General features: G+C 48.1%; 1 protein-coding gene across 1 annotated transcript in view; it reads left to right on the top strand.

Annotated features, from left to right (window-relative positions):
- Nucleotides 1-18,067, top strand: part of ADGRD1 (adhesion G protein-coupled receptor D1) — a 124,002-nt gene that overhangs the window by 2,799 nt on the left and 103,136 nt on the right. Inside the window, exons 3-5 of the mRNA XM_019668921.1 lie at nucleotides 7,746-7,829; nucleotides 9,959-10,054; nucleotides 11,653-11,775. Of these exons, the coding sequence (XP_019524466.1) occupies nucleotides 7,746-7,829; nucleotides 9,959-10,054; nucleotides 11,653-11,775 (303 nt within the window). The remainder of the gene's footprint in view (nucleotides 1-7,745; nucleotides 7,830-9,958; nucleotides 10,055-11,652; nucleotides 11,776-18,067) is intronic.

Below are 18,067 nucleotides of genomic sequence, written 5' to 3' on the forward strand. Positions count from 1 at the left end.
TCTCATCCACACATGTCCACACATGCCCACGTGCATCCACGTCACATCCACACATGTCCATGTCTCGTCCACACATGTCCACACACACCCACATGCATCCACATGGGTGCACATGTGTCCACGTGTGTGCTTGACCGTCAGCTTCAAGGAGCGGTTTGAATCCAGTCCTTATAAAAACTTGGCTCCTCTCACGTCCTAATTTAGGGCAGAAGAGACCGTTTCTGGATCAGCCAGCTGCCTGGGAGGAGTAACAGTAACCCTGACAGTGAGAGCAGCACTCCCAGAGGAAGCTGCGAGCTCCGTCCGGGGCCCCGTGGACACGCAGGCAAAGGGACCGCTGCTGCTCAGGCTCTGTCGGGCTTTAAACAGCATGCCGTGTGGGTCTGACTTCTTTCTTGTCTGAGTTTCCGTTTTCTAGCATTCTCTCCCTCCTTGCTCTCCCCACTCCCCGCCGTTTCCTCGTCCTTTGTAGAGTCATGAGGTGTGTACGGTGTTGAGGTGCCCGGAGCCCTTAGCTGGGTTTCCCCTTAGGGACGAAACTCATGTTTCTTCCCCCCCCCACTCCCCCAACCTGCCAGCCCCTCGCTCTTGTCTTCTCCTCCTGCATCTTGGGCTCTGCTCTCCCCCTTTCCTCCCGCCGCCGTCTGTGTGGTCCGCAGGGCAGCGTTTTGGGTGCTTCTCCACAAGCTCCACGCAGTCCTCACACGTGGAACGTTGTCGCTCTCCTACCATGGTGACCCACTGGGGTCCCTTCCCTTTCAGAGAGGGCTTTGCCCGTGGCCCCAGCTGGTAAGACAGGTGCTCCTTCTTAGAAGGCACAGCTTGGAGGGAATTGGGGGAGACGGACAGAAAGAGGTGGTGGGGGACAACGGGGGAGGTGAGCATGGGGCGGTAAGGGGTCTCAGCGGGGTCCCCCCACGGGTCAGGACCTCATCCGTCTCCTGACTGCTGGCCTCTTTCCCACCGTAGCCACACCAGACTTTTTTTTTTTTACGGCTCTGACAGGCCTCGTGAGCCTGTCCCGTTCTGTCACTCTGGCCCCAGCACCGGGCCTGTGCGTGGGCAGTGCTCAGTGAGGCCTGCCACCTGTCAACACGCCTGCACTGTCCACAGAAAGTTGGCTGGTCATTGGGATGCTGGGACGGTGACTTCAGCTCCCTCCACACCAGCCCAGGCACCTAGGCATTCGCCAGGTCTTCACCTCTATACGCCGACAAGGTGTTTAGTTTGGTAAATTGCTGAAAAGGAACTTCAAGTCGTTTGGAGCCTTTTCTGCTATCTGTGTTTCTCTGTGACGGTGGATGGTCCCTTGAGAGGCGTTAGAGCATGCTATGGTTGAAAGGAGCGCCAGGGGCGACTATTTGTTCATGACGAGTGAGGCTCGGAGGGAGAACCGGCACCCCCACCCACCTCCGAAACCTTTCCTCTGGCCCCAGCTGCCTGGCTTCTTGCTCCGTTCCCCCATGCAACGCTAGGAAGCCATGATGGTTGATGAGATGAAACCCATAAATGGGCTGGCCAAGAAATTGCAGATCATTTCTTAAGAGTTTATAAACATACCATTTACATGTAGATATCTTTTGTAGTGAGGAAAAGGGAACTTTAAAAATAAACCCATGTCACTTCCAGAAGTTTCCTGGCCCCAGAGTATGCAGAGCAGTTGGCTCCAGTCCACTTCCAGGAGGTCTAGGCAGCCCACTTCCCCTCCCCTCCCCTCTCCTCACCTCACCTCAGCCCACCTCACCTCACCAGCCCCATTTAAGGTCAAGGAAGCCAAAGCAGATTATAGTAATTATAATTCCCTATATTTACCCGGTGGTTGTTTTTCTGTTCAAATCAATAGTTTGCTCCCTTCACTTATTTTTATGTTTCTTAATTGAGATATAATTGACATATGACATAATAGCCATTTCCGGGGTTCAACATCATGATTCAATATTTGTAAATATTGCAAAATGATCACCACAATAAGTTAACATCCTTCACCCATGCAGGGTTACGTAGTTTATAAAGGGCCGTCAGAACCACCAGGTCGTGAAAGAAACTTCATTCTTCATCTTCCTAGTGCAAAACGCAGTGTTTGTGATGGAATTTTATACCCTAGTGAATAAGTGGAAATTTGGCAAATAGAGATTTTGGGGGGCAACAAATCATATATATATATATATACACACACACACACACACACACACACACACACACATATATATATATATGAATATATATGAATATATCTATTCTCTCGATGTTTATTTCTTCATTTATTCTGTATTGCATTTCATCGTTCAGTCTACCTATGTAGTTTCTAAAAATTACTGGGGATTTCAAAAGCAGAAATGTGGATCTCTGACACACACACACACCAGGCTGCATGTTGCACGTGGGGATACGGTTACAAATAGAACAAGTCTCTACACTCAAGCTGTGAAGAGTCTGACAGAGGAGACAGGTGAGAAAACAGTACACCAACAAAGGACACATTTGGAATAATAGCAAGAGCCACGCGAAAACAAAACAGCAGGGGTGGCCGGGAAGCGCCCTCGAGAAGGGGTGTCGTGTGGGCCGAGGTTTGAGTTGTGGAGTCGCGTGTGCACCTGGAGGGGAGCGGTGTTGGCCGTGGGGACCACAGGCAGTGCCGGGGTGGGGGGAGAGCCTGGTGTGTGGAAGGCAGAGGGGGCGAGCCCCGCGGTCCGTGACGGTGGGGACCGCTGCCCTCTGGGTGGGGTAGGTTTCAGCCAAGTCCCGGGACATTGCAGATGTGTTTCCTGCCAAAATTCAAGGGGCCAAGGTTTCCCTTCGCTGGCACAAAGAGTAAGTTCTAGGGAGATCTGGGAGAAAAGCTGAAACGGAAAATTTAAAGGCTTTATTAACTTTCTTTTTGAGTATTAATAGCCCTGTCGGTGTGTCTCTCTCCAAACTGAATCAATGATATATTATTATAAATATGGATGAGAAATTATTCCTGAAGAACTGATTCATAATTGTGATGTACGTGCACTGTTCCCCCTCCTCCCCTTTTATTTTTTAGGGCTGGGGGATGCTTTGAAGTCCCCAGATAAGCCATGTTGTCACTTGGCTTGCGGTCTTGTCTGAGTAGACATTCAGTGTTTATGAGAGTTGATCTGGTGAAAAGCGGGGCAATTACATGAGTAGGAAATCTCATGTTACCTTTTTTGGAGGGGAAACAGCCCCAAGGTCTTATTTGCAAAAGAAGAGGATTTTCTTGCTCTAGGGGTACTTGTAGGTGTCTGGGTTGTTTACGCCTTAGCTTGTAAAAGGGAATCTGTGTGTCGAATTCAGTTCTTTGGCACGTCTTATTAACACCACACGGTGTTTTCATCAAGAAAACTTAATTCCTAACATTAAAATTGGGGGAGATTTCAAATGAAAAACGCGGGATTTCCGACTTCTCTTTAAAAGTGGGAGGCCTGGCGGTGCTGGGCACGCACGGCTTCCTACGGGGCCTCGTGGCTGGGCCTGGGCAGCAGGTGCCCTTGTCTCCACGTGGCACAGCTGGCCCCATCCCGCACTACTCGGGGTGACCTGGGCTCTGTCCTGACTAGTCTGGGCCTGTGTCTTCCAGGCCTGTGCAGCATCCCGGCCGCTGGTCTGTTGGACGCAGTCAGTGTGACTAGTTACAAGACCTCTGGGGCACTTAGTGGGTGTTTTCCTCTTGTCTAAAGTCCAATGACTTGGACCAGCAGACACTCTTCTGATCTCAAACCCCCGGCCCCACCGTGGACACTGATAGGCTCCGGGGAGCTTGGGGACGAGACGCCTTCCCTTGGCTCCCTCAGCCTTCCTGCCCAGAACGGACTGTGACCATTTGCAAATGGAGGTGACAGGAACACAGGGCTTGTTTTGTGAAGATGAGGGTTCTGAAGACACAACATCTGTTCTTTGTACAACAGCTGTTCTCTCCTTTTCCAATTTCTTCTCCCAGATGCACTGAATAACAAGCCAGCGGTGTCTTCCTGCTTCAACAGGGGCAGCCTGGATTTTAGGAAAGGAAAAGCGTGGTAGCAACGAAAATGAGTATTTCTAACTGTGACATTCCAGGCTCTCTCTGTGGCACTGCTGATAGAGCCGCGCCCAGCGGACGTCGGCTGGAGTGTGTGTCATCCTACCCCTCACAAGGGAGCACAGCAACGATTCAGCCCATATTGATGGAACTAATTCTGTCCTTGGCTTATGTTTTGGGCTTAGACACATAACACGTTGAAGGGACAGCCTCACAGATGCAAGCTGAAAAATGGGACCAGTAACCTGGACGTGTGCTGGCTTTTGGCGCCCAGTGAACAAAAACTCCAATATTAGATGGGGTGCTTCAGTTTTCATCCGAAAATTTAGCATGGACATTACCCAGGGGTCATTCTAACTGTAAAGCAAGTTGAAATACTTCTAAAATAAATACAGTCCAAGCGTTCAAGGAGAACACGAAGGTAACGAGGCCTCAAAGTCCTCTTACCTCTTACACCCACTTGCTCAACCTCCTCGGCCCTGAAACACCGGTGCCCGTCTTAATGGTGCCCATCCAAACACTACCCCCTCCCCTACTCTGGTTCCCACCCTCCCTTCCCCCTGAGCAACTGTGTTTTACACAAGTGGCTCAGAGTACACACACTTTTTTCTCACCTTGGTTTTTTTTTTTTTAACTCAGCAGTGTAACTCAGAGAACGTCCCCTACCAGTACCTATGTATCAGCTGCGTCGTTCATGCAAGCTGCACGCCAGTCCATCACACGGATGCTCTGTGCTCATGTAGACGGTGGCAGGCTTTTGATACTATGTATATAAAACTTGCAACAAATACCTTGTACATAGGTCTTTGGTCATATGCATGAGTATAGCTCTAGAATGGATTCCTCAGAGTGGAATTATGAGACCAAAGGGAATGTGCCCTTAAAATTTGGATAAATATTGTCACATTGCTCTCCGGAAAGGCTACCCTGATTTGAATTCCCACCCAAAACGGGGTAGAACACGCCAACTTGTATATATAAATATCTAACTTTTTTTTGTGGGTCTGATAGGTGGACTGTCCTAGGCTATCTCACTTCAGTTTTAGCACGCTTTTGAAAACAATGAGCCAGGCTGAACATCTTTTCATATATTTAAAAATAATTTGCATTTATTTTCCTTTATGTACTTTGTTCCAGTGCTCTGTTGGTTTAAATTTTCTTAATAATAGGAGTTTTATTAATATAACAAATGTAACACCTCTACAAAGAGACCAGTACATCTCCAACCTATGTATTGTGTATACATCACTCCCCAGTTCAGTGTAGCTTGATTTATTTTTCTGCAGATATTTAAAAAATTTATGTAGTCAAATTTACAACAAAACAGAAGCTTTTCTGTTTTATTACATTTAAATTTTGATCATTAGAGGTTGTTATGGTATAAAGAGTGAGGTAGGGATCTTATATTTTTTAGATGGCTAACTGGTTCTAATACCTTTTGTCGAGTAATATTCCTCCTCTAAGTTGAAATACCACCTTATCATAAAATACATTTTCATATGTGCTTGGGGTGTCGATGGGTATTTTCCCACTGGCCTGTGTGTGTGTGCGTGTTACCAAGCCTCTGTTACTGTGGCTTTACCGTCGTATGTCTTACTATCTGTGAGCCTCAGCTGCCCTCAGGCTCTGCCGCCCCCTCCCCAGAGTTCCCTGATTATTCTAGCCTATTTATTTTTCTATATATGCTTCACATTCCGCTTTCTCCCTTACAAAGAAACTCTCAGCATTTTCACAACAAATTTCCTCAGTTTTGTATATAAAGGGTAGTTGATATTTTATGGTTTTGAGTTTTCTTTTCCAAGAATAGGTCAACTGCCTCATTCACTCAAGGGCTCTTTTACGCCCCTCAGTATTCTTTTATTGTCTCCTGCAGGGGGGTTTTGTATAGCACTTGTTCTTTTATTCTGAAATGTTTTCTCTCCATTGGGCGAACTTATAAAATGAGAACTTTTATTGCTTTTTTAGCGTTACTATTTGACTACAGGGAAGCAGCTGACATTTGCCTATGAAATCTGTATAAGCCTCCTTTCTAAATTCCTTCATTGTTTGTAACAGTTTTTCACTCACCAAATTCTTTTCTTATTTGTAATGGTTTCTTCATTTTCGTTATGAGGCACACATCGTTTGAAAATAATGATCCTATTATCCTCTCTTTAAAAATGTGTATTACAATGAATAACACAAGGATGATTAATTTTTAGTTTTTTGCGATCTGGCAGACATCTAGGGCAGTTGATTATTACTTAGCCATCTGGACCATTCTTTCCACTTCTGGGAACTGAGTGCAGAGAACGAACCCAAGAGAAGACTAGAGCTGGGCGAACGGCGGAGTGTGTGACGGGTGGAGCGGCCCATCTAGGGGACGTCGCCCACACTCGTTAGGACGCCCAGATAAAAGTAAATGATGAAAGAAGGCACATGGCATTAAGTGAGGGCACACTCAAAAGGACCGCGTCTGCCCAAAATTATGTCTGCTCAAAGCCCAAGGATCGTGAAGGAAATTGGAGAATGAGTAATTTTCGGTGTGGAGGAAACACAGAGGGGATGGGAAGGTCAGACCAAGGCGCTAGGGGCTCGCTGGCGGGTGGTGGCCGAGGAAGCGTTTCTTTCCTTGTCCTTCCAAATGGGCGGAGACTACAGCGACCTTAAAGGGTACTGTTAGGATGACATGAGCAAGGGTTTGCACAACCTCGCACAAACCTCTGGACCACGACTAGTGTTGGCTGGCGCTTCTTCTGTTTTCAACCTTATTTCCTTCTCTCATCTGATTACATCAGGTATTTCCTCAAAACAACATATATATAAATTAAATTTATCAGGGTGACAATGGTTAGTAGAATTACATAGGTTTCAAGTGTACAGTTCTGTAATACATCGTCTGTATATCACATTGTGTGCTCACCACCCAGAGTCAGTTCTCCTTCCATCACCATGTATTTGACCCTGTTTACCCTCATTTACCACCCTCCTCCCCCCTTATCCTCTGGCAACCACTCAACTGTTGTCTGTGTCTATGAGTTTTGTTTCTTTGTTTGTTTGTCCTGTTCCTTTGTTGCTTTCAGTTTTATATCCCACTCATGAGTGAAGCCATATGGTTCTTGACTTTTTCTGTCTGACTTATTTCACTTAGCATGATAATCTCAAGATCTATCCACATTGTTGCAAACGGCAGTATTTCATCTTTTCTGATGGCAGAATAGTATCCTATTGTGTATATGTACCACATCTTCTTTATCCAGTCATCTATCGAAGGACGCTTTGGTTATTTCAATGTCTTGACCACCGTGAAAAATGCTACAGTGAACATCGGAGCACATATATCGTACAGATAAATGTTTTCAGATTTTTGGTTAGATACCCAGGAGAGGAATTGCTGGGTCAAAACAATATTAAATAATAACGTGATACTGGACGTTCTTTTCTTTTTCCTGACACTCATAGCCACGCTTCTGGTGTTGTGCCGTTAAGCATGGTGGCTTTATTTTCTTGGGTTCAAAGGTACCTGTCTATCCCTATTTATCCTGTTTTACCCTGTTAGGGAAATAGTCATTGGTTTCTAATTTATTAAGACTTAAAAAACAAAACCCACCACGAGAAGCTGTTCAAACGCCCTTCCGGTGTGTGCCACCGTCCCTGGGACGCATCGGCCCCCGGCATGCTGCAGACGCGGTTAGCGGACCTCACGCTGGCGTCTCCCCCCCTAATGTGCTTCTTCTCCCTGCAGGCTTTGAGGTCTTGGCCTCTGCCTCCCATTACTGGCCCCTGGAGCATGTGGACGGGATCCATGAACTGCAGGACACAACTGGAGGTACATGCGGGCGGTGAGAGCCCCTGAGGCCACGGGGGTGGGTGGCTTGGGGAGCAGGGCCTGGGGAAGCCCCGTGCCCAGCATGTGCTCTGAAGCCAGGACCACGGGGACGAACAAACATTTGTGCAGTTTCCCTAATCATTGCCATTCCAAGGTGTCTCACTAGAACTTCTATATATTTGGATGATTGAAGGACAGAACTTATGAGTCAAAGCATTGTTAAAAGGTATGTTTTCCCCAGACCCTTAAAACCGAAGCTGCCCTCTTAAGCTTTAAGCTGCAGGTATTGGGCCAACTTACATATGGGTCCCGATGTATGTTTTCTGGGGAGAAGCTGGCATAACCTCTGTGCCTGCCCAAACACGAACCCATCCAAACCCAGTGCCGAAGGTTGTGCCAACAAAGATGAACTCGCATGTTTGTAGGTCAGGGTCTTACTCAGCAAAGCCACCCCTACCTCCCACCCGGCCTCTCCCTACATCATGGTGGCCCCTTTGGGAAGATCAATACCTAAGACGCTCCCAGGGGTCCCCAATTCCATGGACAATAAAGTCTGTACCTGACCCAACTCAGACGTTTGCCGGAAGGGGAAACCTCATGTAACCCTGAGCACTTTTTTCCATTCCAATAAGAACTTTTTAAAAAGTGTCTGTTTTGAGTGATTTGGGATGCTTTTATGTTTTTGTTTTTTTGTTTGTTTGTTTGTTTCCTTTATTGCCCTTGGTTATGTCAAATGGCGGGTGTATACAGCAAAGCTTTACTTGCAAACACCCTGCCGCGGGTGCTCCAATGGTGTCCACACTGGTCTGTGGAGTGGATTATTTTTTTTTTAAATCCTGCATACTGCTGATTGCTGTGCTTCCCAAACCAGCATGTTGGCCTTCTCCTTATTCCTGCGACTTCATGTGCTGCCATAAATTGCCACCTGAAGTTCTAAAACATTTCCCCTAAAATCTGCGAATCGAGAAGCGTCACGGGTGGGGGGGTGTCCATGCTCCTGGCATCCTCAGGGCAGAGGCGGCCGTGGCGGCTGAGGGGGGAGACCCCCCTGCGGCTCTGTATCTTCTCCAAAGCGGACCTGTACTTTTGGAGTTTATTACATGACTAGCTCAGGTTAACAGAAACTGCTCCCCCTTGTTATAATCTAGTTTTCTTTTCTCAGGGCCTTTATTTTAAAGCCTTTGAAAGGAGATTGTTCCACCAAGTGGAAAGCATTGTCAAAACAGCTCATTGTTTGGGGCGCTGAAACTACAACCCTAGGAGTTATTTCACACAAGAGCTCAGATAACGATCCGTGTATTTCTCTCCCCACCCCCTGCCCTCGAGTCATTGTTGTGATTAAATCAGTAACTATTGGTGTCTGGAAAACCTTTACCTATGAAAAATTCTTCATATAACGTGATGTAATTACTCAAGACACAATTACGCTGTGGTTAAATGGCATTCACCAAATGCACCCATTTGCCGTAAAAGTCTAAATGTATTGACATTTGCCCCCCCAAACACTCGCATGATGGAGGTTTTATAGCATTTTCTATTGCATCCATTCTTTAAGGTAGAGTGCTGTGCTGGTATATTTCAATTTGATTACAGGCTTCTTAAGAAAAAAAGAACAGAATCTGTGCTCTTTTTGCTGCTGGGGACAGTTGAATGGCTTTGGAAGCCATTTCGTGGACGTGCAGCTCTGTTATTTGTTGCTGGATTCTCTGTCGTTTTGTCCATTTGTCATCATATCATGTAGCTGTTTTCATGCTGTGTTTCTGTCCCATCAGCTCCTGTGACATCACCACCTTCAGTCCGTTTGTTAAGGCTGTCGTTCGGCCAAGTTCAATTTCATATCTCTCAACTAAATGTCCGGGTTCGGGGGTGGGGGTGGGGGGGTGGAGCCAGCAAATGGGAACCAAAGGCTGTGGCCAAATTCAGCCGCCATCACGCTCTAGCGTGGACCCAGCGGGGCCACTGGAGTCAGCCATAGCGTTGGCTGAGTAGATGGGAGGGCGGTACGGCCGGCAGGGTAACTCCCAGGTGAAAGGAATGCTTCCTGACGTGCATGGTACGTTGAGAGATACGTTGGCTGCGTTGTTTTGTGTGTCACTCATCTGTTGTGCTTTTTTTGTTGTTTCTCCCAGCACCACGAACCCACAACCTCACTGTGCTCCCCTCCCATAATTCTACCTTTGTGTCTACCAATGACTCTGCCTACTCAAATCTCTCTGCAACCGTAGGTGAGCACGCGCCCACGTCTGTCCTGCCTTCTGTCCGGTGTGGGCCTACACTGAACGTGAAGGCCCATCGATTGGGTTCTGTAAGAATTCTCTATGTCTGGGCGATAGCAAACGCACAAACACCCACGAAAAGAGCAGCAGACCCAGGGTACCGAGAATCACTACGCTGACGTAGGTGGAGAGGAAGGCATTAAAAGGTGTCGATAAGCTTTCAAGCGACCAGGCTCTTCCCAGCCAGCTGCTTGCTTTCAGAACAAACCAGACGTGTGGGGAGAGAGGTTTGCTAATAATAGAAATTGTTTGGATTTTTAAAAATGGATTATATTCTTTCGGGGAAGGAAAAACATGCCCTCTTAAACGGAAAGTTAAAGTTGATTTTAAAATACCTCGTGAAAAATGCGATCTCTTACAAACGTTAACATCAGCGTTTCTTCTGTTGCTGGAATTTTTTTTTTTAATCATTAGAAGCTGTTTCATAAAACACACACCCACAAGAGTCATGGTTAAATTATTATCTTATTTAATAACCTTCAGAGCCCATATTTTTCCTGTACAGCTTAAAGCAAAATTGACAAGAGCCGTCGTGGCCTCTGTCTGACCAGGGTAGAAAGGCGGCCCCGATAATTTCGGTGCCTCCCTTTGATCTGTTTTCAACAAATACAACCAATTGCTCTTTCAGCTGTGAGGCATCTGGCTTCCAAAATTCATTTTGCCAGTCAAACGGTCTGGGTTAGGGGTTTACATAGCCTAATTCGATGACGCAGCTGTTGTCCGTGCAGGCAAACGCCCACATGGCCGAGGGGGTTTTTTCAGTGACTTTGACCCTGGTAACAATAAATGCCCAACCGTCCTTGGTTTGTACAGTCCTCACTTATCGATTCTGTAAACCATTTACAAGACACTCACAGCATCAGATATGTTCACTATGGCAAAGGGACAAAACAGAGTGACGACAGGGCGGCGTGCCCTGCTCGGACTCGGGGCCCCTGGGCCTTGCAGGAGGCAAGCTCGTCTGGGACGATTCCAAATGTGACTCACGGTTTTCCTCCTGTGAGTTTGGAAATGGAGTCCTTTAAAATCCTGGGTTCCCATGTGTGGGGCTAGAGGCTTTCAATGAGAACTCAGACAGAGAGAGAGCTTGGGGGGAGTGTTAGGTTCAGACTTGTATCTAAGAGTTTTGCTTGGGAGGTTTAGCGTGAAGGTGGCGTGGGGAGGACCCAGGAAGCCCGTGGCTGGAATTAAAGTTTAGGACAGTCGATGTTGTGTAAAGATCATAATCCTATTGCTCCTGGTAGCGCAACCGTTGGCAAGTATAATAATTGTAACATCATTATAGTGTGGTACAGAGTCCATGCTAATATAGTATTAGTATATAGCATAGATGTTAATTGATATAAATTTATTTAATATTCACATCAACTCACAAATTTATATACTTCAATTATCAACCGCTAAATATGAAATGCGGTTGACATTAGTACTAGAGATACGTGAGTGTACATATAAATAGCGCTGTTTCTTTACGTTGTCTCGCACATCTTTAGACTTCTGATCTCATAAGATGATTACCGTATGACACCGTCATTCTTTTCACTTAGATATTGTCGAAGGGAAGGTCAACAAAGGCATTTACCTCAAGGAGGAGAAAGGCGTCACGCTTCTGTACCACGGCAGGTACAAGACCTCCTGCATCAGTAACCCGGCGCAGTGCGGCCCCGAGGGTGAGTGGCAGCCATTCGGCAGTTTTTCTGTGTCTCGTTGGCAGGTAGCATCTGCTCCTCTGGGTAGTGGCAGATGTGACTGTGGCCTTCTGGTCAGTTGCCAAATTTGGGGAAATCGTCGCATGTAGGTTGGAAGGGGAAGAAGGATGGGATGCAGGCACCCAGGATTCTCACAAGAGACCCGTCCTGGAGACTAAAACATCATCTTACAGAAATGTGAGATCAAAGTACTTAATCTCATACAGAAAACAACAACAACAACAACAAAAACCTTCCATAAAAAGCAGACACAGTGACGTCACACGGGGATTTGGAGAGGCCCGCGGCGTTTGTGGGACGTCTGCAGGTTGTGTGGCTCACAGCTGCTCTCGCTGGCCCCAGGATGGTGACAGTGGGGCTGGCCTGGGTGAGCTTTGCAAGACTCACGTTTCTGTCGCAGCCATGGAGACTTGGGGCACCGGAGAGGGCTCGTGGTTGCAGGCCGGGGCTTAAAATAACGCCACAGACAAAACACATGTATGCAAAAGAGAAACGAGGAATCAATTCGCTGTTACTTCCCTGTGCACAGTAACTTGCTCTTTATTATCTGAGCTTCAGACAAAGGACGTCTGGGCCACATTTCAAAGCTTTCTGGGAAAGTGTCCCCTGCCGTCCAAATCAGCTTCCAGCTTTCCAGTTTCATTATCCTCAGCAAAAGGAAAATTTTTATTTCTAGGGGGGGAAAAAAGTGTTTAATGCAGTCCTGTCTGAAAGCTCTTGGGCTCCTTGGGTATCCAACGGCCTCATCGAAACAGCGTTGTGATGAATTTGGGTACATAACTCTGGGACAGAGGGACCGCATTCCAACGAAAATAAACAACAGCTTAACAAGGCGAAAGTACGCGGGAAGATACGTTTTGGACTTCGCAGAACCCAGAGTTTGAGAAGTGGTTCTGAGGTCCAAAACCATGGCCGGGCTTACAGGTCTGTCTTGTGAGCTGTTTGTGGGCTCAAACAGCCCTGGACACACAGGAGGCTGATTCTTTCCTCTAAGCTACAAACAGCCCCGGGCATGGCTGCAGCTGACTGTGAGGACAGCCATGTCCCCATTAGGGGGCTGCAGAGTGTGTGCTGGTTTGCGTGGGTCTCCGGGAAATAGCTTCTTTCTTGGGAGGGGAGGTCTCTGGACAGCCCCCGCTGCTGATGGAATTTGTTTCCTGGAATGCAAATAGTGTGGGTCCCAAGAATTCCAGTGAGTAGGGACCACCCTGGGATAGCAGCCCTCAAGGGGGGACTGGATGGGACCAGCGGGGAGCACGGCTATTGGGGATCAGAGCTACTGGGAAGTTTTACCTGAACTCCGAGGCCACAAGCTCTCAGAGGCCTCTGAGCTGATTCTGGCCTGGGGCTATGTTTGGCTTCACAGGCCTGGAGTTAAAATTTACTAATTAGCTGCCAACATTGAACAGCTGGAAAAGTTCACGTAAAAATATGGGGTTTCTCCTGAGACGTTCCCCCCACCCCCGACTCTGGTGGCACTGAATAGTGACCTGCTCCGTGTCACTGTCACAGCTCCTTCAGGCTGCACCCTTTTCATCTTTGTGCATGTTGAACATGCGTGTTAGGAGCTTGGGCTCCGAGGCCAGGTGTCCGGGTCCCAATTCCGGTTCCAATCCTTTCTGCAGTGACCTTGGGCTACCTCTTAACCTCTGAGCCCAGGCTTCTCATCTGTAAAATGGGTCGCTTGTAGTGCCTTCCTGGTGCATTGTTGTGAAGACTACAAGCTGATGTCTGCCTGGCACGTTGGCCAGTTTCACGAGGACATTCATCCTAATGAGACCCCAGTGTGCCCCCTGACGGGCTAACACATTTGGACTGACCCTAATAATGACCCACAATCGTTTCTATGTGCCTGCAATTCTTCTAACCCTATTACATGTGTTCCCTCATTTCATCCTAAAAAAGAGGAGAGCTCGGGGGCTGGAGAGAGCTCTGAACTCTGCCTCCACGTCCCACTCAGTTAATAACTTCTGTGCTGTGTTCACTGGAAGCTTGGAAGGCATCGTTCATTTGGGCACGTTCTTTAAAGTATGGCCAGATATAAAACGAAGCCAGGAAACCTTAAATCAACCTTGGCTCCCTGAGCCCGGGCTGGCCTGAGGCTGAACGTGATTGTAGACGAAGGTTGGGCGTTTCTCAGTCTGTCTCTCTGGTCTAGATCGCAGCCTCAGGGCTGCCGGGCATCCTGACATCACAAGGACCCTGGCGCGCAGGTCCCAGTTCTGTTCACTGTCCCCTCTGTTCTGGCGGTTTCCCTGGAGCCCAAATGAGCTTGCAGTTCTGGGTTCAAGGAGAGCGAGGCTGAGCAGGGAAGGTCTGCCTGGCATTTCCAGATGCAGGTCCCTAAAATGCAGCAGACGTGACTGTGTGATGATCTCAGGAGGCGCAAGGGGCAATTTAAAAATGAGTGGTTTTGTGTTCATTTCAACACGAATAGCTCATCGGAAATGTGCTTTCGTGGGTATCATTTACAATGAGACTTCTGTAAGTGGTAAGCTTCAAAAACGGTTTGACTTGACGTCGCGTAGTAATGTTGGTGGTATTCACTAGACACTGTTTCAGGTACACGGCTCGGTTTTTCCTTCCCTCTTTTTTTTTTGGTGGTGATGGTAGGCACAAACTTACAATGCATTACTTTTAAGGAGAGAAACGCTCCCCACTCCTACTCCAAGGGTCCAGTTGTTTCTGTATTTCTTATTTCCAAATTATCTTGTGGTCTCCATCCATAGTCTTGGCTGATTTTTTTTTAAAAGAATGTTTTAGGAAGCAGAGCTGAAGTGTGAGCTTTTCAAAAGGGAGTAAAACACCCAAGCATTGTAGCCGTCCCGTCTGAGTTCTCAGATAGAAAATGGAAGCGGCACTTGCCGAGTTCTTCGACTGATGCTGGCATTTTTTTGAAAAAAATTTTTTTATTAAAGATTTTAATGGGAAATTGGGGAAGGGGAACAGCCAAGCTGTTGTCCTTCAATCTTAGTTGTGGAGGGCGCAGCTAGCTCAGCTTCAAGTCTAGTCACCATCCGGGTGGCAGCTCAGCTCAAGGTGCCGTGTTCAATCTTAGTTGCAGGTGGGCATAGCCCACCATCCCATGCGGGATTTGAACTGGCAACCTTGTTGTTAGGAGCACGTGCTTTCACCAGCTGAGCCATCCTGTCACCTGTTGGCAGCTCGGCGGCAGCTCAGCTCGGGCGCAGCTCACTGGTCCATGTGGGAATCGAACTGATGACCCTGTTGCTCAGAGCTTGCGCTCTTAACTGACTGAGCCACTTGGCTGGCCCCGGCGCTGGCTTTTTCTAGCGCTCATCCCTGCCTGCTTTCCCACCCCACCCCCCCCTTCGTCTCTGCGAGCCACTGCGGGTCTTGCCGTTTGGCAGATGGAGCTTTCTGGGAGCTTCTCACGGGCCCTGGGTGCAAACGCGGGGAGAGAAAAAGTCCGTTTGATGCCTGGCCATTCTTGAGGGTTAGCCTGAGGGAACACAGTACATGTTCCTCAAATCCTGAGGGTTCTCTCCTGCAACCCCCAGGACCAGCGAGCACACAGAGTAGGAAGGGCCCTTTCTGGAATGTTCTAGAACCTTGTTTCACCCACCTGCAGACGCTGAGGGCTCAGCTCAGTGCTCCTTTGGCAGGTGGAAGTCCAGAGCAGGTGGGTTTCTCTGTCCGTGCTGCAGCCTCTACACATTCCGTCCCTCCCAGCTGCACGGCCCGCTGACGATCTGTCCCCTTGGCCTCCACCTCTGAGGGCAGGACTGCATCTGTCTTGACCATCACTGCATTTTCAGGGATGAAAATCAGCATCGTTGATGCTTCCCTGATATTACTTGAACAGATACTTCTCTGTCTTTCTGAGGCTTAAATCTCTTGGAACGCTGTTTGATGAACTGCCCCTTGAAAATTGCCCATGCCGGGCCACTGACCACTCCATCTTTGCTCCCCCGACTTTACAAGGTTGTTCCTGATACTGGACTGAACTCCATCCTGAGTAACTTCCACCCACTACTTCCGATGCGGCTCCAAGCCGTTGGCCCCTGCGGAAACAGCGTCTTCCTGTTTCGCCCTCAGCACTGCCGTCCCTCCCCTGTAGACGCTGTCGTCTTTTCCTTGGGTGCATTAGGGCTTCCTCTGCTTATAAACACCCCAAAGGCCGCCAAGGCTCTGTGGCAGCAGCTGGAAAATCTCAGCGTTCACGCTCCTTTCTTCTCAGCTTTGATACGACTCTTCCCTTAGCATCAGGTTGCTAAATTTAAAAACCTGTCAACAAAATACTAAAATATTTGCAGGATAGAGTTTCTGGATAGAAACTTCCAGAGGGGTCTGGCGGATGCAGGCAGGGCCTGGATCCAACGGCTGCCTTCCTCAGACGACCTGGGGCTATGGGGACGCTGGAAAGCCTAGTGGAGCAGATGGACTCAGGGAGAAGTGGTCATTCAGTACCCTCCCTTTATAGATGGGGAAACTGAGGCCCAAGGGAGCTCAAGCATGCCCGGGGCTACACGGTGATTTAGTGCAGTGGGTCTTAAAGCGCTGTTTATAGAGCACGGGTAGCAGTCAGTGACAGTGTTAAAAATGGAAGTTCTCAGGCTCCAACCCGGGACCCAGTGAATCAAAACCTCTGTGGATGAGGCCTGGGAACCTGTATTTTAGCCCAGACCCCTGGTGATGCTCATGGGCCGTGTCTCAGGACCGGCCAAGGCTGACTCGGTCCCACAGGTGTGTTTTGCTTGTGGCGTTATGTGGTCCTCCCTGTTTTTAGTTTTCAGTTAGCTGTCTAGATTGTTTGCCGCAGGATGCCTAGGTCTAAATATCTTCACTCACCGTGTCCCCACAAACAGAGCTTCGCGCAGTGCTCTAAACACTCCTTCACAAAGATTAATGCCCAACTCCCACGTAAGAGAGTGTTCCACTGAAAAACCTGTCTTTTGGACTTCTCTTTAAAAATCAGAAAATCAGCTATGTTCGTGCCTACCTGGCAGCCACGGGTTGGAGTTGGTGGCTGTCCGCTCTGGATAGGTCCATACCCTCTGGGTTTCCTCAGTCACCAGCACTCGCTATGGCTTCCCGGGGTGAGACTGTGGGCAGTGCCACTCGCCACGCTGGCTTGCGCTGTTGTTCTCTAAAAGGAGGAACAAGGACAGAAATGGGGGCAGTGAAGGAGAGTCCCACGGTGCCAAGGGTTTCAAGGAGGGGCCAGAGAGAGCCTTTGGGGAAGGGCTGGAAATGAGTATTTGACCTACAAAGGGCGGCCCATGTTGAAAACCACAGCTTGAGCTGCCTCCGTGAAACAACCCACATGCCTTACTCAGCTAGATGGGTTTCTGAGGTCATGGCCTCTGTTGCCTGCACCAGAGTCCGAAATGCTACTGCCCTGTGTCTCTGCTGCCTCTCACTGCATCTCATCTATGCGTGTTCTCCTCCGACCATTTCAAACACAAGTATGGCTGGAGACGGAAGTCGTCACCGTCCCCTGCTGCCTTGTCTGCTCCCCTGGTGCTCTGTCACTGTGAACTCTAGCTCGTCTTCTCTCCAGACGTTGCCCTTTGCTGCATCATTTCTCCCTCCTTACTTGGTTGCTACTCATCTTCTCATCATGGAGCCGGAGAAACGACCTAGGGATGTGGTGTGGGGGCTTCCCTTTGTCAAGTCAAAACCAGATCTTGTTAGGGAGGAACCCACCACGGACCCATCCCCTGACTTTTCCACGTCAAGGGTAAGGTCTCTTGTAGTCATAGTCAGCCCCGTGTGGCCTGACTGTGTGTTCCTCAACTGTTCTGTGTTTTTTTTAGGATGAATAACAAGTCTTAGGAAGCATCCTCCTTGTGTTTCTCGGCAGCTGGGTCTCCTCAGTATTGAGAATGCATGATAATAGATGACTTGAAAATTGTACCAAAGGGGCTTGTGCAGCCAGACACAGTCCCAATGTGGACAGAAAAGGGACATGTCAGCCCCTGAACTCAGCTTACCCGACCAGCCACCAAGGTAGCAAAAGGCAGGATGGTGTTATGCCAAAGAATAAGTAAATCCAAGTGTGGGTTATTTAGTAGGCTAATGATGCAATTATCTAAAATTCCAAGAATGGTAGAATGGTTTTTAGGACAAGTGATTCTTAAGTTTAACTCACTTTTAAACCACTTTTACAAATTTTCACTGTAGACCCACACCACCTGAACTCATAACACTTTGCATTTTTCTTTAAATTTTACCCACTTAGATTTAACTGGACAAGGAAACTTTATATCATTGCCATAAATTGAAATCC

The sequence above is a fragment of the Hipposideros armiger genome, unplaced genomic scaffold, assembly GCF_001890085.2.
Source record: "Hipposideros armiger isolate ML-2016 unplaced genomic scaffold, ASM189008v1 scaffold_544, whole genome shotgun sequence".
Taxonomy (NCBI): Eukaryota; Metazoa; Chordata; class Mammalia; order Chiroptera; family Hipposideridae; genus Hipposideros; species Hipposideros armiger.